Below are 26825 nucleotides of genomic sequence, written 5' to 3'. Positions count from 1 at the left end.
ACACGACTAATTCGCATTTACGCAAACAATTCGGACTAGGGCGGATGCGACGGCTTTGATTCGCACGGTTTATTATTGCCGGAAAATTAGCTCCGAACCTAAATTATTTTGTCCATTTTCGCGATGGGGGAAGGTTTAATTTAAATTTATTTTTTAATTATTCTGCGAGGGCTTGAGGTCGACGAGAAGTGAGGAAATTAATTTGGCTTTCTGAGGGGGTTTTTGTGTTGTGGCGTTGTTTTTTATTGGACGGTTAAACGGGCTTTGTATCGTAATGGGGCGTAATTTATACGGAATGAGTAATACGACGTTCAAACGGTGAGGTTTGAGTCAATATTTATTTAAGCATGGCTCGTTTTTCGTCTATTAGTTGGACAAGTTTCAAAGTGATATTTTTCAGATTTTACTAGTGTGGGGGATACTAAAGTTGTTTTGCTTTACGAGTTTTGATTTCTTTTTAAGTTTTATTACGAAGGTTTTACTTGTCTAAGTTTAAAGATTCGGTTTCTATATCTCTGAGCAAATAAATACAACAATAATCACTTGTGTAATGAATGGTTATCTGCGATACTTCACTCGAGTGTTTTTAATTCACAGTTATATTGAGTGTCTTAATGTCACAATCAGACTTTGAAAAACGGACTATCTTGTATCTGTTCGTTTTATTAAGTGATTGACGGTTAAGGTGTTGTCGGTATATATGTAGTTCCGAAAAATCTGGTTCTTTGTTTAATCGGAAATGAAAAAAATGACAATTTAAAGCACCACTGTTATAGAAACAAGTAGCGTGAACAAACATTTGAAAACAAAAAACAGAGATGTTTAGTTAGTAGTTACAGAAACTGCGACATTGATCGAAAGGTTCTAATTTTAGTCAGGAAATCTGTGGACACCCGAGATCTCATCAGATTTTTTATTAATCTAAAAATCTTGCCTAGATTAAAACATTGTATTTTTGAACAAAGCCGACATCAGTCTTGAGATTGTGTCTGGCTTGTTTAATTTTTTTTTCGTCAGTTGAAAGTTTAGAAATTTGTAAAAAAACAGGGATACTTTAGCTACCAATCTACAAAGAATCTATTTTTCAGGTGTGGCTAATAACAATTAATTGTTTAGAAAAACGTTTCATGCTTTTGAAACATATTTTCCGCCACGTACAGTTACATGGTTGCACGAATAGATATTTATACAACGTGCTAGAATTAAGAAGCCACACATTTTCGGTCCACGAAAACTGAAAAAGTTTCCATCTAATTTTCTCGGTTCTCTCGACCCCGATTTCTTCGGGGAGTCGCATTTAATGGACTCCCTGTCAGTACAAAACCATCAATCAGCGTTCCGTTCAATTTGCTTCCGTTATGCAACCCACTAAACGCCGCTGTGTAATCACTGCATATAGTCGGTTGCGAATTTTCCTCACTAATTGATACTTCCTCAAAACATTTTATTCGTTTCGTGTTCTGCCGAATCAGCAACCAAGAGTTCGAAATTAAAACCCCATCTAAATGCAATTTTCTATAAAACTACACTTTCAACTGGCGTCGAATCGGAAATGAGTTCGTCATGACGATGGCGTTGGTTTTTTTTTTCCACATCAAATCAGCAATTCCTCGACGCATATCCGTTTCGTAACGAATTCTTCTGAATACACATTCATCAAGACAAATTCTCGAATGGCTGCAAAAGTTTTCTGATTAACGTTCCGTATCGAGTGCGGAGGTTTAAAATGGTGTTTTTCTTTCTCAGCTGTCAGGAAAAAATAAAAGCAGAGAAAGAATCCTCACCTTGCGAAAATAAATCGGACGCTGATATTTTCTGGCATTTATAACGGAAAACGTTTCCCAACGCGCGTAATATGAGGAGCTGAAATGTGGTTCTAACGTCAACGAATTTTTAGATGTCATATTAATAAAAACGATTTTTTTGCACCTTGTCGGGACGGATTTAATTTGTATAATGCGAAGCTACGTTTCTGCCAAAAACACAACCGAACAATGATTAAACTGTCATGTACGAGATGCTTTAAATGAATGTTTGACGTGCTGGCTGAAAGGACGTTTGTTAAGAGAAGCATAAATAATAACAATTATTCAACCATTTTTAATATGTTGTGGGCTATTTTCGTCGCATTTTTTGTGTCCTGGTTAAAACTTATTGAGAAAAGTTATAATAATCTCCCTCCTTGCGACTGGGAGGAGCAGAAACACCTAATAGTTTCGACTAGATTTTTTTGCTTCAGTTTAATGGAAGTGTGCGTCGCGTTTTTTACCACATATAACTAGATTTTGGCGTTAGTAAAAGTTTATAAACAAATAAAAAATTATTTCGATGAAGGTGCGGGAAGTTCAGATCAGCGCCCGTCCTAAAAATTTGCAGAAGTCAATCGCGTTTTCTCCTAATTTTGTCCTTGCTTTTTGCTGTTACCGCTGGGTATACATGACTAGTGCATGTTCCGTAATTCCGTTGAAATGCGTCGCCTGTGATGTTGCTTATTTTTTAGGCCAATTTCATATCTAATCCACATTTAGTGTTTAATATATTGGCAGTTAATATTAATATATTTTATAAACTGCAGTATAATGAATATATCAAAAAAGACTGCGTCTAAGTGCGACTGAAATACAGCTTGCTTCGCTCGCAAGGAATCTCAGAGGTCAATATTGTACACAATTATAGAACAAACTATCTAGAGCTTAAAAGAATAGCTTGCGCTATAGCAAATTCCCACTGCACGAACAAACCCCTCCGGTTCGCCCAAAAAAACCGCAAAATTTATTCCCTGCAGATGGCAAAACGTCGAGCCGAAACGTCGTTCTTCATTTCAATGTGTTGACGTTGTACATGACAGATAATTTATAGGGAGGCCGTGGCGCTATGTGCTCGGCCAGTGGCGTACTCGCAACATGATGAGCGGGGAGCTTCGCGTCCCCGAACTGCGTCTGGGGCCGCCGGAAGGAGGCAGCCATCTCCTGGTGCCGCCTTCTCCGTCGGCCCCTCGTCGACGACACAGCTGGATCTGTGGGTGAGTATATTTGATATATCGCGAGGGTGAAAAAGTGGTGAGATTTGAGTGCTGGTGAAAGCTCGAAATTTATATCGTGTGTGGAGTTGTTGAGACGATTTTTAGGGGAATTAAAGTGGAGTGAGGTGGTTCGATCGAGGATTTGCTTTCTCATCTGCAAATTGGGAGCTTACGGGTCGGTTGATCTGAAGAGTGGGGAAATTTGTATTCGCGTCGTATGTTAATTTTTATTTTGACATGTTTTGTTCTTCGTACATTATCAGTTCCAGATCTGCTTTATTTTGTTCCCAGTTTTAATTAACAGTGTTGATGTATCGACACTGCTGAACCTAAAACTCGGGTACTATACATATGCAAAATTGATTAGGCTTAATTTTTGAATACTCTCGAACAAATTTGGCATAAAACGCTGTCCAGGCCCAAGTTGTAAAGCGTGCTTATCTCTTTCAAACACGACTCCCTGCGCAATATGTGCAAAACTTGCTGTTTCGGTGCGATTTTTCACAAGTAAACAATTCCAAATGGAAAATAAAAATAATAACTTGTCTATTCAATTCTTTTCTTCGAATGTCCAGCGGACATCCTACATTACTCAAAAATGTGGTGTTGTTTTTTTTTTGTTGCTCTGTTGAGCGAATAAATTCATCAGCAACTTTTTTACCCGCAAAACCAACTATCCCTTCCTTCTTGAAAAATGAACGTCGCCCGAAAGTCGTCATTTATCAAGCTTTATTCAGCATTTCCTCTTCAACTTTCAGGGGTAACAATTTATCCTGAGACAAACGAACCACAGACACCGGTGTCATAATTCCGCCACGTGGCGTTCTTCGACCATCTTGCACAATCGATTATAACAATTACGGCACTTTAGTGTCGATACAGTCTACGCCACATGACGTCGCGTATTAAAACACACTTTCCAAGGAAACGATATTACAGTTCGACGATTACCTACTAATAAATCATCAGCAGACAGATCATATTTAAATAACATTACGCATCATGGAAGGAAGCAGAAAACTAGGTCTTTTATACACGTTGACCTGTGTAAGACGCTAAGAACACGTGAAGTTCGTCAAAATGATCACTCGAGAAGAAAAACCGCATATGTATCCCATTGAGAAATAAAGTTCGCAAACACAGAAATTGTCCGTTTTGAACTAAAATTTGGGTTAGAAAAATTAAAACTTCGATAGCCGTCAACAAAAAATGCGGCAAGTCAGCACAACCAAGCCTCTGCCGAAAATCCGGGTTGTGCAGCTGCAGCCGTGTCCCGACTCCGAATCGATCTGCCAGAGCGCTCCGGAGTTACATAACACCACCGGTCTGGACGTTCCCAAAAACGTATCTTGTTTAAGGCCAAATAAAAATGGAATTAAACAAAACTCCTTAATAACGCTGCCCGGAAAAATCCGAACCATAAAAAAAACTGCTGCTTTAGCTCGCACACGGTGTCCATATGTCTGTCACTTTTTTTATTGGTCGGAATGAATTTTATGACAGTTTTTGTGTCTGTGGCTGTTGTGTAAATTTAATTAATTTTTTGTTTTTTGGTGATGTTTTAGCGTAAGGACAGTGTATTTTGGCGGGTTGCCATATATTTAAAAAGCTCTTAAAAAGTCGTTTGTGGCGGATTACGTTTGATAATAAGCTCCTAATCTGTCATACTAAAGAGAGTCGTAAACACGACGGGTTTCCAGCCCATTATTCTTTCTGAGAGAAAAAGTTGAAGGAGCTTCCGACGGAACCGGAACTGCAAAGGTCAGGGTTTGTACATGAGGGTGTTGTTTATGGTTGCGAGCACTTGTTTCGGTGTATTTGTGCGATATCGTAATTCCAGAATTTTACATTCCAAGACACACTGGAGGTTTATTCCATTAATTTGTATCTGTTCACGTTTCTAGAATAATACTAGATATGGCTGCCACCAAATCGAGACAGTACTGTACTAATAAATATTAAGTACATATATACTTTTGGAAAACTAATGTGTTGTCAACGTGTTAACAAAATTCCACCCAAATGATCCCTCTGAAACCATGGAATTGACGTCATTTTGAACACCCAAAAGATTCTTGTTATCAAACACATACATGCCTATATTGTTAACTCCTTCCGTCACTATATTTAACATACTAATTTGTTTTTTTTTTTAATGAAGAATGTCTTTTTTTACTAAAAGTTTGTATTTATCGTCATATAAATAATTCCCCTCGCCTTAGAGCCATCAGTATTCCGTTCGTGTAGTAATATCGAACTGAATTAAAAACATAAAATTCTTATTTTAAATTCTTCGAGTTTCCGTTGCTACTGATGTCTTAAAAAGCTTTTGAGTGTTCGGAAAGTATAAGGGCGCAGCTCTTAAGGCAGCTTTCTCGAACATGAATTTTTTATGTTGTTTTTCCGTCAATGGAAATGTTCCTGCTGCCGTCATTTCGGCGCCTAATTGCGTCTCACTGCTCCAAAACAAAAACTTTTGATGAATCACTCCGGGAGAATCATCTACGTCAACTGTATTTACATACAACTGGTCACAAAGTTTCGCACAACAACGTGTGAAGTCAATTTGCGTCCTGTACACGAAAATTTTGGGCCTGATATGTGCGTATACTGCAAATGAAAAAGAAATGCAAAAGGAAAAAACAACGTAAAATAGTTGACGTAAACTAAAAACAAAACTTTGCTCCCCTTCCAAAACACTCCATTCCGTTTCGACAACACTCCCTGTTTGCCAACATCCAATCGTGGCACTTTGTCAACTATTTGTCGTCGATGCCACACATCGACTCGAGCGGAGTCCAATTTTCGCATTTCGGCGTCGAATTTTTGCCGCTCTTAGCCTCCGACACGGACTATTTTTCTATTTCGAATTCCAGCGTCGAGTCGACACTCAGTTTGTATGACAAATGTTGCTGAAAACGCTATCTTGGGACGTTTTTGCCACGTTTTCGTCGCGAGGACATCAGTCCGAAAATGTCGTGTCAACAACACGCCGAAAAAGTGTGATGATGTGCTATTGACATTGACGAAACGTCTGAAATCGCTCGATAAATCATGTCTGCCCAGTACCGTAAGAAGCATAAAGACGACTTCGGCGCTTTCGAGCAGAGGGTGCTGCGGAGGCGGCGAGGGTGGACCGTGGTGATCGGACCAGAGATACACAAAGGGTAACATACATTTTTCGATGAATTATTCATAAGACACTTGACGATTTCATGTGAGACGGGTTTCTTGAACGTAAACGCGCTTGTCGTTGCCCAAAATCAACAATTTTAAGAAAACAAATCGAAAGCGGGTTTTTCGATGGGTAAATGTTTTGCTAAGGGCAATTAACTGGCTAATTGCGAAAGCAAACTGTTCTCCAACCCAGAAAGTCAACAGAGGGATGATAAAAACCGATAGCGTCGACATGTAGTCTTTAGTTTATATTTTTGTTTAGATCTAACTAATACTGTGTCTTTCTCTTTTTCAGGTAAGTCTCGAACCGCTTTATTCCCGATTGGGTAAGTTACGTAAAGTTATTAATTTCAAATGTGGGTGTTATTTCAAAACTGTTGATACGTTGCCAGAGTAACTTTCCTCTCGAATTTCGCGCCAACCTGCACGCCCGCTCTGCAGCGACACGCTCTAGCGGTTAGTAGCCGCAACTCCTTGCCGATTCCTGTGACGCAGGACGTGCAGCTTTAGCGATCGATCTGGAGATGGTGCTGCACTCCGGCAGTTTCGCTTTCAAACTTCTATTTCCGTTTTTCCCCGCGGGGAATATTTAGGTGGTGGTGATACCTATATATTCAGTGAATCCGTTTTGAACAAACGCGTTTTACGCCATAAGATTATAGAAATAATTATCGTGCATCAACGAACAGTGGTGATTTGCAGGGGAATTCTAATTAAATTTTTCATTAATTAACTCCGCTTGTAGCTTTAGATAGATATTCGTTTGTGTTTATAGTTACGTATTTATGTTGTTGTGTTCATTTGGCCGCGAATTTGTAAATTGTGACGAGGTGGTGAGACTGTTGCTGAAAATATGGGTGGACTCGTGCGGTTTTCAGCCGAGACCTACTTAATCTAACGTTGTCGTGGTAGTAAGAAAGAAGTACTTTATCGGACCGAACAGTTACGTAGCATCAATAAATTTATTTGTGCGTTGTATGTTTAGGGTCGGCGTATTCTAAGGACGGTCATTCGTTTCAGTGACGTTATTTAGGTGTCGAAGGTTCCTAAGATATTTGCTATAATTTTTCTTTTGAAAATATTCCGAAACGCTTCCAACATTCTTAAAATCTTACGAGACGTCGAGGTACTCAGAATTTTATTTAAATTGTTAAATTATATTTAACAAAATAAGGCGGTGGTACCAAATTTGTAATTTTAATATTATATATCAAATACAAAAACGCCAATTTTTCCGATCATTGGCGTTGGGCGAACACAAATGTCGCATGATGTTGTTTGAAGAGAAAATTAAACCTTGAACTTAGGGGATCGTTCTTTACGTAATATTGACAGTGGCAGACAGACTGACTTAGAATTGTAACTAAATCTTTTGGTTAGTTTAAATTTTTAGAGAACAAGGTGCAAAACAGCAAATACAAAAAGCGACACGAATTAAAAGCTCACTTTGAAGAAAGGCGAACTGGAAGAGAGTTTTAAATTACGTCTTGTTAATTTGAGACTAATTTTCGTGCATTCTGTTTTCACGTAATTTAAACGGTAAACGAATTTTAAACGTTTGATTCGCGTTTATTAAAATTTGCAGATGTAAATTTAACAAGCGGCATCCATTATGTTTATGTGGGTTTTGTAGATTGCGATGTTTTTAAATTGTTAATTTAGTCATCATGGAATTGTAAGTCCAGGGTCGAGAATCTTTAGAAAACAAAGGGCATAAACAAATATTATGGATTTTTCTGAGTCCCAACTTACAACATCGATGTGATAGAAAAATTTTGCCCTTTCAACACTTGTGAAACCTGTCAAGTAGTTTTCAGCGCTTTTATATAATTATTATTTTACCGAACATTAAATCTTAATCATATTTTTGTGTAAAATTTTAAAATTAAGTGCAAAATTAACGTAGCTGTATATGTATATTTGAGTTTCTTTTTAATCGTTTTTTGATTAAAAATGAAATTATGAGGTTCTCTGTCGGCCCAGCATTCGCAAATTCCTCCTGGGTTATTATGCGATAAAAACTAACAGGACGAATTTATATTTATGAGCGTTTTATCATTTCGGGGGTATCATAGAATTTAACAGCTCGTAACGATGTAGAAGCCGGCATAAAATTCGGCCTGCTTGTAGTAGAGAGATGGTCCTTTGTAACGTTTGCTGCTAATACAATATTAACCATTCAATAATCCTCAAAAGCAGCATTTAAGTCCGTACGTTGTAACGTTGGAAGCAGACGTCCCTTTTATACGTAATTCATTCCTATCGCGGGAGCAGTCCACCGAGTAACGAGACAATTTCTTATTCACCCTACTCACATCCGAGTGCCACATCCAATAAGCTACATTGTATGTTACAGCAAAAAAATAGGTTCCCTTATACGTATTAGGAACTAATTTACCGCTTTGGAATTTTTTGCTTAGAAAATCCGTCCGACTAATATTGAAAACTTTCCACAGTCCCCATTACGAGTCGGAGGCGAAGGTGAAATAACCTAATTATTTATGAAATTAAATAAGGATCAGATCTCGCTGTCACAAGAGGTGAATTTAATTAAGGGATGAAAGCGACTCCGTTGCTATTTATTCATAACAATGCGATCACCCCTCAGGGTTCTATTAATTAAAAGTCCGATACGCAACGAAACATCGCTTTTCGATTAATCCCGTCGAATCGGAGTTCTTTTCGTTGTATCGTTAAGGGTAGTTTCTTGCAGTTTTCCAAAGTCGTCTGATTACCTCAAGTTCGGGAGATTTCGTAGCTCGATCCCCTGGAGTAATTTATGGCGAATTATAGACTTCGTCGGGTAGAAAATGGTGTCGGAGGATAAAGAAAATTTCAACCCTTTTAACATGTCTGATGCTACGTGGAACGAGGGTGGAAGCAACACGCTTTTTATTGTTTTTCGAATGAGCGTTTATCCTCGGCTGGATAACTTCATTAGATCGTAAACATAACCACTTTTTATTCACGGAATGTATAGTCTTTCGCGTGGTAGGTAGATGAATTGTGACGTCAAAAGCAATTGAATAATGGTTGTTCTCGAAAACAAAAACATCTGACGTCCGGTAATTGGAGGATTCTCTTGAATGAATATGTGAAGGAAGTTCCGGTGCTCGTAATTCCGGGCTCCGGGATCTAATCATAGTTTTGAGTAGGTAATCAAGAGTGCGAGTATCGTTAGCCAAGATAAGAACAAAGGGTTAAAGGTAATCCGGTCAGTTTGCAACAGATGGTTCAGTGTATCGACGATCTTCCGCATGAAATCATCCCTAATCCCAGTGATCGGGAAGGTTTGCTAAGGATTTGCTACCACAGAATGAAATAGAAACTTTCATATTGTATACTGCTTCGTGGTCGAAGGTAGGGACATTTTATTGCGTAACTTGCACCAACGTCAACGTTGTTAGGTTTTGGCACCAAAGGGTTCTAACTATTAGATTATTAATAAATGGCAGTGAAAACGACAGATGTTATAAAAGGTAAATAAGTAAGTATCGATTTTTGTGGCTGTCGTAGTTACGAATCGTACTGTGATGATCGATGTGTAGTGTTCGAGGTCGTTAGTAAAAGGGAACTCGTCAGCACTGAGTTAAAAGATTTTGACACCTGGCAAAAAGACGACACGGCAATCAGTTTTTTTTATTATTAAACATATCTACTTATTTAAATGTAAACAACCCACCTTTAAGTTGCCGTGAGTTTTGGTATGGAGCAAGTGCTACAGCAACCGATTTAAAAAAAAATTATACCTACATCGCGTGTTAGGTGGTTTGGTTTATAAAGTCACGGAAAGAATCTTCCTTTACTGAAATAAACGATAAACAATCCGTGCTTATTTGTGATCGCTTGCCGCAACCTCGAATATCGCACACATCCTCATTTTCAGCGTCCCGTCCTAATAAAAGCAAATGAAATCTTGAAACTCTGCTACTCCCTCGTCAAAATTAATTTCAGCCATTTCGCCACGTCTAATAAGTAATACGGTACAATGGAACGAATGTTTGTTTTCAGTCGCAACAGTCAATATACGTATAAAATTAATTAAGGGTTAAAGTTTGCAACTAAACCTCGGCGACCTCGAACTATAGGTACTCGGGTACGTGCACATAGATAATTATCGCGTTAAATTCATAGTTCAGAGCAAGTCGTATTGAAAGTGTACAAACACAATCGACATGGAGGAGATAATCAACACGCGGCAGACGTTCTACGATTTTACTCTATGTAGTCGACGCAGCGGCCATTAACGCACGAGGGTCATAAAATTTTAATGGACGTCCTCTTCTGTCTTGACGTTCTATCCACTTCATCTCACTTATTCTAGTTAGTCGACTCGCAAAGTGACTGCATTATGTGCAGTATGTCGACTGTAAATCATCGGTAATCTAATCTAAAGACGAATTAATTTAACTGCATGACAAATATTTGAGGTGGGATTATGACGGTCATATGACCAGCTGAAGACGTCACGAGAACGTTTATTTAAGAAGAATAAAGAACGAAATTGTAACGAATAGTTGAATGTTAATAACGAATTAACATTTCATTAAATAAATAAGTAATTAAGCAAACTTTGTTTAACAATATTATCAGTATTTCACATCTTTTGTGTACTGAACGATCAAAAATATACATAGTAGTGCGTAAATATGTAAAAATCGCAGTATAGAGCAGGTGTTCTATAGCAGTAAACAATATTAAACAAAAACAGAACAATTAATAAAAGAATCTTTTGGTATTTTTCTAGTAATGCCGACATTTTGGTTTGTGTTGACGTCTGCATCTGAATTTCATATCGTTAACTTGATGTCTAATTAAATTTTGAATTAAACCGGCATTTTTCAGTTGTTTTCAATTATACTACTGCCAGACATAAGTATTTTGATACTTGCTGCTCTACACTGCCGAGTGGTTAAACAATCAGGTCAAATGTCTCTTGGCGAAACAAAACGTTAAAAGCGAATGTCGGCATAGAGATATATGTACGTCAATATTTATGTTTTTATGTTCCGAGCGTAAGCTAGGGGAGTGTTGTAATCGAGTCCATCCGGCGACTCGCTATTTTTATGTTTTCTCGACGTTGCATGACTCCTAGAATACGAAATAGGTCTCTCGTTTCCATCTGTCAGTCTGCCGTCTGTCGTCTGATGTCTGAGTTATGAGATAGATAACCTTCTAAACTACCAGACTGATTGCTGTCAAATTTTGTATGTTAGGAATATCGTGCAGATGGTAAAACGCCAACCAAAATTTGTCTGATAATCCCCACCAATGATGATGTGACGTCAGTTTCAACTTTTACGGTGGTAAATGTTATTTAAATTTTATAAAATAACATACTCCTCCACTTGTAATTTATGAATCCGTATTGAGTTTTTGCTCTAGGCATCCAGATTTTTGTAAAAAAAACAAAATTTTATAACAACATTTTACAATAAATTTAACTTTGAAGTTGCAAAATTGAATGCTCTGGAACCTTGCAAACGTTTTAAAGTTATCGGAAACATGGCAAATCGTTGATTAAAATTTATCCGTTTAGGACCCCCTTAAAAATTGATGATGTTATAACTCAAAATTTCACCGAATAAATCCTATCGAAAATGTGCAAAAAATAATGAGTCCATACGTGTGATTTATTATCCAGGTGATTCGTGACACAAAAAAAATTAATGAATGAATCAGTTTATTTTATTGTTTAACTCAGGAATGCTCACTCCATTTGCTCCAAAAATTTGAGAATACAGTATTCTATTATTAGTACGTACCCCTAACAGAACCTCCAGAAAATCCTCTTACTCCTTTCTACCACTAACTCCACACTTTATCCACCAAAAACCGTTTTTTCAAAAACACTCAATGTTCATCTATATATATATATAAATGAATGTTTGTCTGTATGTCATAGATGAACTCAAAAACTACTGGACCGATTATTATGAAAACTGGTATATATATGTATTTTTCCACGGAGAACGTTTGTATGATATGCTCATTGATGCCACTCGCCACCAGGTGGCGCTGTAGAGTAGCAACAGTTGTTGGCGTAGCAACGCGCGCCGGGTAGGTACAGCTCTAGTCCTTAATAAATTAATACATAACAATCGAAGAAGAGACATATTTCCAGTTCCGCAAACTCGTTAAGACTAGTTTCGGTACATTACACCCCCTCTCGGTTCCCTCGGCGACCCCTTTCCCAGTCCGCGAATTCCAAGAACCGAGTCGTCTGATATTTCCAAGAAATTCCCCGCGCGACTTTTTCGAAAAAATATCGGATTTTTATAGATTCACAATAAACACAACCCGTAAAAAGTAACTGTAAAAATCAAATTTAAAGTTTTTTAAACTCTCCGTGATTTATTTTTTACAGAATTTAGGGGAGTTAGGGGCATTTGATGTTTTTTGAAAGACATTAAAAGAAGCTCGTGGGCCCCAAGTGTTTTTTTAAGTATTCAAAGTGTGCCATGTAATGTTACACAGATTCTTTTAGCAACAACTAAACCAATCGCATTGAAATTTAGCAGGTATTTTGAGGTTATCGTCATCCTGATAGGTTTCTAACAAAAATTAATTACCTATTTTTCCATCCCTACCAAAATTTTGATGACTTTACTTGTTGTGTTGTAAGTTGTGTTAAGTGAATCGTAATTAAAATTCCAACTTCACCTTGGAGGGAAGTTCTGTCTCAATAATTCCAGACTAACTTTTTCTTTCATAATGGATAATAAACGTTTTTGTCAAGACAAGCCTCTGGGTCCTATCAACATTTCTCGAGTTGTTGCCAATAGTTTTGATTATCGTGTTTTCAATGGGACGTGGTGCAGTTGAGCGGTTAAGCTATTATCCAAGATCTTTTCCTTGAATTTGTCAGATGTTCCATATTAAAGGATTTTTTTTTTCGCAAGGAACAACTTTAATGAAAATCTGCACGTGTTCGCTTTCAAGCGACTTTATCAAAACACCAAGTGTGCACCTTTACTCTCGAGGTCATATAAAAGCCTCCATCACTACTACGAAACCCAGCCAAAAACCTTTCGACCACGGTAAATAATGGCCCATTATCCCAGCAGCCAAAATATCAGTAGTCCGTCTAAACCAGCATGCCGAAACACATCAAACTGCGAGAAATCGAGTCGACTCGGGTCTTCCGCTTCTCGTAAGTACCCCAAAAGTCAAAATCCGCCCCCCACCCTTTACCCCCCCTCGCCCCGCGGCCCCAACACCAATCGAATGCCGAAATTCCGGTCGTGGGCGGTCCGCATGTTCCGCGCTATAAATAAACAAAAATCGTTTCCCGCAAAAATTTTTCCCGTTTTCCAGTCCGGATCCGGCCGTGGACGCAATGCCCGTGAAAATTTTGTTTTTAGTGTGTCGCGCACCATCGACTGCGATCGTCGCGTTCCGGTTAGAGAGCTCCCGGATTCGAAAACCCAGTGCATTCATAGAGCGCGCCGAACGCGGGAGATCTAGTGGCCTTTGAAAAGGACGATCCGCGGCCGCCTGTGAAACTAGTCAACTCGAATAACGTGGTCAAAGTGTGCTGTGCGTGTGTGTTTCGCCGGCCTTTTAAACACCAAGGACGGGATATTTCGAGGGGAGGAAAAAAATCAGGTGGAGAAAGAGGTGCAAAAGGTGGTTGACTCTCGAGGCGCGGTCTCTCTCCGACTTTGCATCCATCGTACGCTCAAATTCCAACACGTAATTATTGCCGAGATGATTTTTTTTTCTTGACACGGTTGCGGTCGGACAATGCAGTAATTGCGATAATTATGGCGATGTTCTTACGAAGGTCGCCATTAAGCAATCAACCGGCTAGAAATGACACGATTTTTCGCTTAGGCCTTACCAGGAGTTTTTACCCCGATTACCGTTTTTCCTCGCTCACAACCTTCATGAATCATAAATGAAACATGTACGTTGGAAATTAACAAGTATAGCAACGTAATGTTTACACTTCGTAGCCGGGTATTGTTTATTCCGATGAAAAATTACTCCGCGGTAAATAAATTATCATAAATTTTAAATTTCCTCCAGTTTGAAGCTTCTTTACCCCCTTGGGCGTTTGAACGCCTGCTCGATCATGATCGTTCTTGTGCGGAGGAATCACAAGGATAAACGCCGTTCCGTTTTATTACTGACAATTGAATAATATATCCTTGGTGGAGGCGCACACACGCAACCAATTTCGTTTCATCTAAATTAGTTTTGTTTTAAAGCGATTACCCTCTGTCGTCCTTTATCTCTGCATAAGTTTAGCGAGCCGTCGAGTTGTCAAAAGGAAAAGAGGGGCAGCAACGAACGTTTCATAATACATTATTTCTTTTTCAGTAATTTTCCAGTTTATGTAAAAGTTAGAATGGAAAATAACAACATGAAAACTAGGAACGAAAAACCGTCAAAGTGGTTTTTAACGAGCTGATATTGTCGTTCTTTGTGTTGTTATTCCTGTTTCAAAGTTTAATTGCACAACGATTCCCAATATTCTACCTACTGAATTGAGCGTTTGCAACTGAACTTAATCAACTGAGCATCAAAAATACAAAAATTGTCAACGCGTTTCGCCAACCACGTTGGCATTATCTTAAATAATACTGACCTACGAGGTTAGTATTGTCTAGATACTGACCTGACCTGACCTAATCTAAAAAGGTACGTTTTGTATAGATAATGACAACGTAGTTGGCGAAACGCGTCTACAAATTTTGTAATTTTCTATTTTCGGTGTTATAGAGGTAATAAACGTTATACTGTAACAGTATAACGAGAGATCGAAGAAGATTCGACTAAAGCCTCACGTTATTATTTTTAGAAATATTATAAAACCCTTGGCTAAGTTGCTTGATTAATGCAAGGGTTTTTGGTACATTTTTTTAACATAAAAATTGTTCATCTAAACTGCATAAAATTTGTCAGTCTGGATATAAAAATTTCCATATATCAATAAACGGTGAAAAATTAATCATATCCAAATTAATTTTTGCCACGTTCGGAAGCTAGAGGTGAACATAACCTTTAAAAAATCGTTATATTTATTTTTACGCATTAATTTTGTGAAACAAAATATTATAAAAATTTTGCTTTTAATAAAAAGCAGTAACTTAATTCTGATGAATCATGAAGGAAACTGAATTTTGAAAAAGTGTTTAAATAATCTATTGAGGTCAAGTTTTTCCTATTAAAGTACTTAAAGCTCCTTTCGGTGATTTTTTTTTTTTTTGTTTAATGTTTTAAGAAATATGAATATCTGTGTAAAAGTGTCATAATCAACTCTTTTGTTCTGCAGTGCTCTCGAGCATAATTTTAATGTAGGATAATAAAGTGAGGGACGTAAGAAAACGAAACTGTGATATTTTAATAGTCAGTGTACCTACTTGATATTAATAAATATTAGTAAATCAATTTAAATTTTTTAATGTTTATTATTGTTATTATTATTATCACTATTTTAGAATAAATTATTTGTTATAATTTTCTCATAAATAAAGGAAACCGATTTTGACGAAACGACAGCGTTCTGCTGAATATAAATTTATTTAACCGTCGTCTTCGCTGCTACTTAAAAAACAGAAGCTACAAATCCGCCAATTCGTTATAAACGCCTCGTCGTTTACTTCGATCCCACCGTTTAATTTACAATCCAGAGCAAATCATTGTTCTCCCCGAAACCAACGAGGCGTTACACCATCTGCAATTTATCCGAACTTCATCAGAACGTAATCAGCTTTTAGTTCTCACTGTAAATATTGACTGAGCTTAAATGTTCGCGCCGTTGTTCCAGCGACTAGGATTACCACCCGAATAACCAGAAAATGAATTTTTAATGACGCCTGATTTGAACAGACTCCACAAAATCGTTTCTGCACTCTTGTTGAAACGGGAGTTCGTGTTTCTAATGGATGTTAATTAATATAGAGGACACCCCGTTGAATTCGATTGGTGAACGATTTGGAGCTTGTTTTTCCCCAACGACAATACAGAACTAGTTAATAGAATAACAGAAATTGATTAGCTGCCATATCCATACCTAAGTGCACTGTTTGCATTTTGTTTATATCGATCTGTCCACTGTTGCTTCGTAAGGGTGGTTTTCCATTATTTACGCACAGCACAAATCTCGGTTACAGCGCCAATCCGGACGTATATCTTGATTTTTCCCGTGCCCTCTTTCACATAAAAAAGAATTATGTTGTAAGAACAGATTGTGGAGAATGTGAGTTGCAGTTCATAATGACCACAATTCTATATGTAAAGTAGCGACTCGTGCCAGATTTGCAAATTTAGAAGTGGCTATTATGCTGATGTTTATCTCGATTGTGTCTGTTCTGGCATTCATCCAGTCCGCTTATTTAAAAATGAAGCGACCCCATTGTCTGGGAGTGGAGGAAACAGAAATTGCGCTGATAAGCGTTTTTTCTTCTTCGATTAAAGCCACCATTATCCATTCCATAGGCTGTACAGAAGAGAGCATAAAATCATCGTCCAAATTATAATGCTGGTACTACAAAGATACTTCTGAAACCTGGCGATTGTATACCATTGCCACGATGTTTTAAATCCCGAGTCCACGATGTAGACCACGTGATGCCAGCAAAATTTTCCCTTGATACTTATTCAATTTTATGCAAGAACGGAATTCGACGAGATTATTCTAGACAAGCAAATCGGAAGAAAAATCCAAACAGGGCTCGCGTGTCGTGCTGACACCGTAATAACGCAAGATTAAATATGAAAATGGAGTCTATACGGAAGAACGTGGATAACGATCAGGGTCTAGGCGTAAATTGTCACATCAGTCGTGGCAAGAGTGTAAAAACCACCGCCGTTTATTGCATAAATCACCGGCGGTTTGCATGTTTGCGGTAAATATTTACCTTCGTCGTCCGGCTTCTTAATTACCAATCTTGCCACCCCTGCGTTCGTAACCGAGACGATTTGATCATACGTTGGTGTTTATTTTATCGTTAAAAAAAGAGAGAAGTAGAGAGGAAGTGTAAAAGGGTCGCTTTAACGAAACCCGCTGGGTTATTAATTGATTTAGAATATGGTCTCGATGGAATCCTTTTAAGATCACAATTTAGTTAGCGGATTTTTTCTTTCCAGAGATACCTACGTTTTTCCTTTGTGCATTTTTGTCACTCCCGTGAGTTCATTTGAAATATACAAGCGACGGATGTTTTGAGTATTGAGAGCAAAACGCTGCATTAGAGCTGGGAGGGATGAAATCTCTCCGATTTCGCTTTGTCGTTTTTAAATTTCCAAGGAAATTATTTTCTTTGATAATAGAGCTATACGAAGATAAAAATTCCGATTTCGAGTTTAAATCGGCGACGTTGGACCTTTGCCTTGATTGTTTATCGATTTCATATCTTTGGAAATGACGGCTTTGATTATTTACTGTGGCACGGGATTTGAGAACGTTGAAAGATTGATGGGTGCATTTTTTACTAAACGTGTATGGCTTCTTATTGATTTAACAATCTAATTCATAACACAAAATACAAAATAAAATATTTGCTGCGGTAGTCGCGGCAGTCTGTTCACATTTTCTTCAGCCAACATTTCGTATTTGATTTGCGGAGGAGATTTTTAAAATATTATTCTATCCGATTATCTTTTCAATCAAATCGGAAAAAAAGCGAACGACTACTCAATACAAGCCGAGTAGTGCTCGATTAAGAGGCCACAGCCGCCGTGCAGTCTTTCAAATACAAATTTAACATTCGAAATAATGCTTAGCTATGATTTCATAATGGCGAGTGTATTTATTTGTGGCAGACGCAGTAAACCTCATTTAATAAAGATTCATGGATGTCTCGGTGCACCAATTAGAAAATGAGGGTTGAAAGAGGGCTAAAATCTAAATCGCTGTTCCCTTCATCATTTCGTTTTAATTAATTTTTAATTCATTTCATTATACAAACTCTGAAACTTACATTTTCAAGATTTTACTCGTTTGGAAAGGAATATGTGCCAATGCTATTAAGAGAAAAACTCATTGGTATCCGTTCGTTTAAACTGTACCATGTTAAGATTTTTTGGCTTACCTACGTGTCACAATCCTCAAAACTGGTGATAGTGATTTATTACATTAAAATTGCGTAGCTGAAAATGTACGTATAAATGGTTCGCTTCATAATCCTTGCATACGAAATGGTTTATGATACCGTAAATAATAAATGAAATCAACTAATGCCAAATAAAATAAAATAAAAAATAATTCAGGTTTGTTTTCACCGCCTTTCTAGAGGTGCAGGTTTGTTAAGGGAGTTTTAGAAATGATAAGGAATGTACGTCGTTTTTTTTTTATTTCGTCAAATATGTATATACAGCATGGCACAAAGAACACGTGTCAGTTTGAGAACACTGATGGGTGACGAAATTATAATGTGCTATAAACGTAGTTTATCTGATTTATTACTTGTCCGGATGCACTTGGCAAACTCACAACAGTGCAGTTGTTTCTTTAGGTCTTTTTTTTTGCATTGCAAACGCCTAGACATGTTAAAAATATTACAAATGGACTTAAGCAGCTATTTGTCGAAACATGTATACCTAAGTCTACTAATTTGTTTTGGAAACTCAGAAACACACATTGACACCCCTCCAACGGACTTGACGGTTTCGGTCGATCTTGTCTTTTTTATTAAACTTTGGCTCTTGGTTCAAAGAACACTGTCAATTGTTTCACTATTTTACTAAACTAAACACGTGACTTAGCTTGAAAATGATTTCAAGTTTTAATTAATTTTCAGGGTACTTAATCCATTTTCTTTAAATTAATTAAAACTTTATATCGGACAAGTTAGTGAAAATCCCTAAGAGATCATTATTTCTTAGAATATCACTCAGTCGTAAACTACACACCTACTATCACCATCTAGACACTTTCGATACACAGAACGTTCTCTTAGGTGTAACGTTCAGAATCAAGCATTTTTTTTTCTGTAACAGTTTACTTACTACGCGTTATCTACAAATTTATTTATAAAGTAGTATTTTATATATTTTATTAGGTACCATCAGCGAAACAAAAACCAAGAATGCGTTAAAACATTTAGTTTAAATAAGCCATCTGATTTGTCCCGCTCACTTCGAGTTGAAATGATAATTTGGTCGTCTAATTTTAACTCTGCAATTAATAGACAATCTAGCTAATCAACTTCGCTTTTTTAATTAAACCAGTGTCCGTCCGAATTTAATTACTTTTAATTGGACCGATCTTCGAGTGCACACCGCCCTCGACACCGTCCAACCAATGACATTTAATTGCACTTGAAATTCGATTGGACAATCTTTAGCTGCAACAAAAGCCATCGAATCGTGTTTAGTCTGACAAGTTCACCCTGATTGTTATACCTGAGTAATGCTAAACATTAGAACAGCTGCAGGGTCAAGAGATTTCCGCGGTTGTAACCATAGCGACGCTTAATCAAAGTTAATGATTACCTGCATCGTTCGGGACTGGCGCTATGTTGTAGTACAGTTAAATGCATAATTAATGATCCGCCGAGGTTAATAAACCTACGATCGGTACGCGTTTTGACGCAGTCGTTAGGATTGTATGCTTCTTGCGTTTCGTAATCTGCAAATCATTTTAGTTTGCCCTGGGGCAGATGCGTATATATATTGCATCAACGATTCCGCCTTGTCGAGCCAATACTTTTCCTATTTCGAAGGTATTTTTGCGAGGCGGTGGTGAAAAATTCAGTCTCATAACTAATCTCGTGTACGTGGCGTGACACTAATTCATTTTGCAAGGGTTCTAATCCTTCAGACGCTCTGAATGTCAGAAGTTTATCATTTTTCCCTCCATACTTTTCTTACTTTATTAAATAATGTAGGTATAACACGGGAAACTGCGAGTTTCTTAGAATTTTCTCTTTTCACTTCTTTGACGTTCTTTGTATGTACAATGGAAAGAAATAATACCTACATCTTTTGTGAGCAATAATTGAACGACTTGGGGATTATTTCCCGCGGAAAATTTACAAATAATAAGGACGTCCAAGTATTGAGAGAAATTTATTTAATACGAAAATTGTATTCAGATCGCATAATCTCGACATATCCACGATGTACTTTGCACTAAGATTGTACGTGCTCGGAATTGCCAGAAACGATTTGTGTCAAAATTTGTCGTTTTTTGATGAGCTTAACGGCGCTCTAATGGATATAGCAAGTGTTCTGCGCAGTAGAGGAAATTGTGTTTTCTTGAGTTTTAAGTTAATGAAAAAGTCATCAAAAGGGATTTGCCCTACTCTTGGTGTAACGGTATGCTTACGAAAACTTAGTATACCTACTCATAATCCAAAATTAACGTAGAGAGACAATTTGAGACAACGGTTGCGCTTTACGACTGTGTCCTTAAAGGGTAAATTATTATCGACAAAAAAAATCTAAGTGATTTGTCGTGTCATTTGTCCCTGGTATTAATTCATGTAGAATCTTCTAGTCTAGGTGTCAGTGATCATAAGGTCGGATAAATGTTTTGTTTTATTTCGCGATGCTATCTGTGATTGTTCAAAAAGTTCTAAAATACCTTCGAAGCTGCACTGCTGCTCTTCGCACTTTTTTTAAATGCCTGGAGCAATTGTGTATAAGTCTTACACTACCTAGAAGTACCACACGATTAGAAATTGGCTTAGTTGCAATACATTTCGTCCAAGATCATTTGAATGGTTGTAAACTGTCGGTTGAAAAAAAAATTGCTGTTCTGCGGCTCTGATATTAACTGGGAGCATAAGTAGTGAGTGGTTCTAAAATAGATAAAACCGGGAAGTGTTCTTCTTTCCAGTCCTACATGTATAAAAGGCAACAATGAACACAAATGACGCAAGAACGGAGCGTTCCAAACCACTTGCAAAAAACGCGTCGCTGTGACACAGTGACACCAAATATTTATTTTGGTATTTACAGTTGTCGTTGAGATATGGCTCACTAAATATTCGCGAAGAATTTGTTCTTGTTACGTGTTACGCCACGCGCTATTAAATAATCCGATTAGCGCAGTTGCCTAAAAATTTTTATTTTAATTCACGATTTAAAAATAAATAAAAATGTAACTAACCTTGCGTACCGCCTTTGCTTTCCGTGACGTCAACTTATTTTTCTTTAGTTTTTGGCTTCGCACATTGTTCGCAAAAACAAAGATAGGATGTTGTGTTTGTACACCGGCGTCAAAAATAAAATAATCTAACCTTCCATGTGCATCGATATTAGCGATAAGCTTTCCGAAACACATCCCACATTATCCAACATGTTAGGCACCGCTTCACACACAACACACCAAATAATTCCTGACATCTCGTAATTAATTTCAATCACCTGTTTAATTTCGTCGTCAGCAGCGAAAAAACGTTAAATTTAGATCAGTCAAACAGAGAGAACGCGATCGAGTCAACCGCCACCGCGTTTTGTGTCCCATTTTCACGGTGCTTATTTTAGGACGTGATGATTTTATGACGCCCCTGAGAGTCTAAGAAGTCTTCGCCATGGAGGAGGACGAGGACGAAACCACTTCCAGAACGGCCTCGACGGTCACGCTCACTCAACACTCCATCTCTCGCACCTCCACCTCGACTTTCGTTTCGGAAGGCACCCAACCGCAATGCCAGATCATCACTCAGCAGGCCAGCGGCGACTCTCTCGAAAGCGAGGAGTCCTCGATCTCGCAACGAGTCTCTCCCAGGTACTCCCTCCTGTCAAAATCGCCACATTCTAGTTCGTCTCAAGAGGACTACGAACCCGACCCCAAGCAAGCCAACAAGGGACAGTTCCTCTCGGCAGTCCGCACAGAAACGGCCAGGAGCATGGAAAGTCTGCGGACCTCGAGCAAGTCTTTCTTGTCCACCAGCGAGCGGGACATGAGAAGGGTTTTCTCAGAGAGCGTAGAAACTAAATCTTTAGACAGCTTGGAGAGGGAGATGAGGCTGAAAAGGCACGCGGTCAGCGGCGAAGGCTCGACTTTGACGTCTTCGGGGTCGATGCTGAGTTCAGACGAAACTATCAACGCGGAGAAGAGAAGAGGCTTGTGGTCGGGGAAGATGCGGGCGCCAAGTCACCTGAGTCTGCCACCTCCAGCGGGGTATCTCAATTTGAGTCCTGGTGATCGAAAACTGACAATACTGTCTCCACATTCGCCGCATAGAATGCCGGATTTGATGCATTTGTCGCAGGCCACGTTGAAGACTAGGAGGAAGAAGGCAATGGTGTTACCGAGGTTGGTCTTGCCGAGAAGCGATTCGGACATCAGCGAGGTCTTTTCGGAGCACAGTTTAGAGTAAGTCGGGGTGGCGTCGGAGTTATTGTTGTTTGGACTCGGTTTCGAGATTTTCTTGCGTTTGTGGGTTTCGATTTTCTGGCCAATGAGATGTAATTCACAGCATTGACATTATTTGCCGTTATCGCTATGTTATCGTTATTAAAGAAAAGCTATATATTCTAAATCATGCATTTTCTTTTTAGAACAAATTATGAGCGTTAAGAATAACACATAAATAAATAAATACATATATGTATACCTATACTTTTGATTGGTTTAAAAAGAGATGAGTTTAATACGTTAAAATAAAAATGAAGGTGAACGATTTTGATAAAATTTATATTTTATTAATCATATTTCGATTCATATATTTTAGGCGTAGAACTGTAGTTTTTTTGCTATTAAATAAATAAAAAAAAAATTAATAATAAGTAAACCCGCATGGACATTTATAGCATCTCGTTACATATTTCACGAATCGATAATATGGATATCTACTATAATGCAGTTTGAATAACACTTAAATCGATCTTCATACATAAAACAATAGGAGAACGTAAATAAAAAGCGTAAAATAGCGGATCTTCCATTTCCGGACTTAAATGAATTATGAATATTATGTAAATCGTAAGATTTCGAACTCAATAATGCATATAATTGTTATTCGTAATATGAAAAGATGTTTCTTTCTTGGCAGTAACTTGCGAATCATAGCTTACGCGTAACATTTGTTCAGGATCAAATAGGATCTTGAAATAAGTTAGTTTCGCAAGTTTACTATAGTACTGTAAACCGAAAATTGCCCCAATTAGCGGAGTGGTTGTAATTTAATACCATCTTAGATGGCCAGAAATCGAAACACAACCAGGAAATAATAACCGAGAAATGTCCATCTTTACAACCTTTCAACATATCGAAGACAAACTAATGTCGTATATCACCAACAGGAACATGTCCATATCCGCAAGTGACGCTAGATATTACCGGAGGTTCTTAAGGTTATACAATTTTAATATCATCGTAGTTTTGCTTATTATGTGTCGCTACAGCACTGCAATTTCCTTTCTTCTCATTAACTGTGACCAATCTTCCGTCTGAAACGTTCCGAAAGAAGCAGGTGGCAAATTTCTCTCTATTCAATTTTCAGCAGGTAATTCTCCGGCATATACAGAACCGAGCAACGGCTCATATATTATGTATAAAAACGAAAAATGATGTCCGTTTGATGTAGGTTCTTTCGACGAAAATCCTCTCGCGGGTGCATTGAACGTTAAATTTATGATTCGAATTATACGACGCCAAAGCGCCGGTTTGGCATCGCTTTCCCGCATCGGTTGACGACAAATAGTGGCAACGTTTAATTTACGAAATGTCATGTTAACACCATACAGATCAAGCCCCTCTTATCGGGCGTGTTTGGATTTGTGCAGCTTTGAAGTACCGAACGGCGAAACAGTTCTTTGCAAACATCGGCGAAAAATGAACATCAATCACGAACTGTCGGCGAAAAAACCGAATTCGCATCGAAAGTTGGAATTAGAAAGTCAGATCGAGGGGTATTCATCAATTTCTAAATTTAATAACGTTTGCTTTTTCATACAAAAATTGATTCGTTTCTCAATTCGACAGAGAGTTTACGTTGCATTACCGCCTAATGGCGAAAGCTAAATTTATCATAGATAACAATTTTTACGACCAAGTTTGTCACTGAAATAATTGAGTAGATCAAATAATCGAGTACGTTTTTTCAAAAGCAACAGCTCCGAGTTAGTCTGAACGATACATTATTGAGGTAGATTGCCAAATACAGTTTGAATATGAGTCGCTTCGAAACTGACTCCCAAGATATACACATATCGGAATATTAAACAGTCGATTTAAATTATTTTTCTGTTCATTCTATTGGGAATAGAGTTCTATTAAACGATCCAATTTTATAAGCTTGCATTCGACAAGCTGCGTTTCTGTCGATTTGCCGACAGTTTAAAATAATTCCTTACAAATAAATTCCTTATTCGATTCGTGAAATTCCTTTAACCTCTTTTCCCGATTCACTTCTCACACTCCACAATGATGAAACTTTATCACATTTCGTACACCTTTCTGCACAGGCTTGTAGCTCACATTGTTGGTTAGATGTCTGCGTCTGCTTCTAATTGGCTTTTAGCTTTTGTGCCTCTCCGGAATCTCCGATTGGCAACCGGAAATATTTTCATTCGACAAACAATCGCATCCGCTCCGTCGCTATTACGTCAAGCCCTAGACGAAAATCCCCGGAGTTCACCCTAGCGTCTCTTCATTTGAGTGTGATAAAGGCCTATTTCAGTTCAGATTAGTTCTGGTCGTGCGTGTGCGAATGATTTTCACCCCAACAGACAAAGTCTTTGATTGATTAGGAAAGTTTCTTTCGGCCGCCTGGATTTAACAATACAACTTTTCGCCTAATTTGAAAAAAACCTTATCGCCTTGTCGACAAACTTCGAACACGCTGCGGGGAAATTTTCGTTTATAATAAGCAGGGTTGTAAAGCTGAGGTTGGGACGAAGCTTGTTAAGTGAGCTTTTTGCATGAAATAAGTCCACAAGATGAAGTACCTCTTCATGTGTCCCGGCAGTTTATGCTTACGCTAAAAACCTGATAGTCGGTATTCAACCGTGAAATTAGAGCTCGCGATGCACGAAACCAATTTTGTTTGCGAAAATGCCATAAAAGGAATTAGCTCATCGATTAATGGCCCGGAATAGTAAGTGTCCGGACGCCTCGGAGCGAGGTGTACGTACTTATAAATTAATAAAGCTCGAACGAAACTCATGAATTTTTTGACGTTTCATGTGGAAGCGTAATGTGTATCGCTTCAACTTTTACGGGAGGGCGAACGGAATGTTATTCGAGTTTGTTAGGCTTCGAGAATATTTTATTTCAACAGGTTGGGGTGGAGCTTTTCGTCATACAAAGCTCGCTGGAGTAGCGCTGTATCATATTGTAGGTACATGTATACGCACGGACTGATTAAATATATGTTTCTTCGTCTAGTCGTCATGTTAAAATATCAAATCTCCATTTATTTGACGATAAAGGATTCAGATCATGAACATTCGCGCAGAACGCCCTGTATAAATAAATTTAACGGTCGTCTTGTCGCTAATGACGTTCAACTATATTAAAACGAAGCGTAAAATACACGGATAACTTCGATTAACAAACATTTACGTACGACCATTCCAGTCGTTAGTTGTTTATTACGTATTCTTTCTTATTCTGTCATCAGCTACCTTAATCTATCGCAGTTCTTTAGTAATTTACAGGTGAACCCAACATGTACAGAGAAACTGTTTCCCGTATAGAGCTTACAGTCTATTACGGTAATATTTCATTGCTAATTCTTTTATCTTATTACTCGGTGTAAGTGAGGTGCGTCCACCTTCTCCAGCCAGGTAATGTGAGCTTTGCTCGCTCAACGATCTCTCTTTGTTGTACAAACCACGTCCGACAAGCAATTAATTGCGTTCGTTGTTGATATTGAAAATGATCAGATCTTGTCATCTGTGACTCTATAAAAGCCACCCCTATGATTACACCCTGTCGAAACGTCTGAGGACCCGTCTCCAAGTGTCTCTAACGAGATCGTTACGTCAACCTTCTCAGTATCACACACGCTCATCATTTTCAGGGTGTTCTGACCTCCTACACACTCGCATTTCTAATGTCTTTTAAACGAGCTCCGTACAGCATCAACGTCGTCTCGTAACTCAATTTCGGTCCTTTATCTTGGTATCCATATTGTCACAAACGACGCGAGTTTTAATTGTGTTACTAATCGGTGTGGCTCGCATGGATTTTTCGGACTATATTACACTCACACCCTTGAACTGGAGGCGGTTTCGTGTACACTAGAACTTTACTAGACGCTAAACACAAATTAAACACGGAAAAGTGTATCTTGGAGATAACGGGTAAACAAGTCGTGATGAATCGTTAGCGTTTTGCATAGGTCACTGGGTTAAAGTGATCATTTAGCGTCGTCTCCGACCTTTATCATATGTAAATGGGGGATGAAATTGCACGACATCCTTATCCTTGAAGTCGGGTACGGAAAAATTCGATTTTGTCTGTAATTGCGTTATTGGGGTTGATCCGGCGGAGGAATTTATCGATTCGGCAGGTGAGGTAATGCGCTGTCCGACGTTTTGAATTTGAAAGCAAGGGTTGTGTTTTTGTTTCGTTGTCTTTGTTTTCTGGATGAAGCGCCGACTTTGGGGTGGTTAGACAAAGACTTAAAGAGACGAGGGTCGAGGGAACATGTTCGTTATGTTTTTTAAAAAGCACAAAATAATCTAGATTATACGGGCGACATAAGGTATTACGTTG

The 26825-nt window shown here is 38.2% G+C and overlaps 1 protein-coding gene across 9 annotated transcripts in view; it reads left to right on the top strand.

The window, feature by feature from the left end:
- The window catches only part of LOC135136717 (3',5'-cyclic-AMP phosphodiesterase, isoforms N/G), a 126627-nt gene that overhangs the window by 65443 nt on the left and 34359 nt on the right, over window positions 1-26825 (top strand). Inside the window, exons 1-3 of one of the 9 annotated variants that reach the window (XM_064066143.1) lie at window positions 13542-13807; window positions 21641-22475; window positions 23405-23455. The exons of 3 other annotated variants lie outside the window; for them this stretch is intronic. In XM_064066143.1, coding sequence (XP_063922213.1) covers window positions 21688-22475; window positions 23405-23455 — 839 coding nt within the window. In that variant the 5' untranslated portion in view covers window positions 13542-13807; window positions 21641-21687. Of the gene's footprint in view, window positions 1-2859; window positions 3023-5916; window positions 6190-13541; window positions 13808-21640; window positions 22476-23404; window positions 23456-26825 lie in introns of those variants that run through there. 5 more of the 9 variants (XM_064066144.1, XM_064066145.1, XM_064066151.1 and 2 more) reach the window with 5 other exon arrangements.

The sequence above is a fragment of the Zophobas morio genome, unplaced genomic scaffold, assembly GCF_036711695.1.
Source record: "Zophobas morio isolate AGI-343-1 ecotype UQ-CSIRO unplaced genomic scaffold, CSIRO_AGI_Zmor_V1 ptg000026l, whole genome shotgun sequence".
NCBI classification, from domain to species: domain Eukaryota; kingdom Metazoa; phylum Arthropoda; class Insecta; order Coleoptera; family Tenebrionidae; genus Zophobas; species Zophobas morio.
This window is presented reverse-complemented; position numbering and strand designations above follow the sequence as displayed.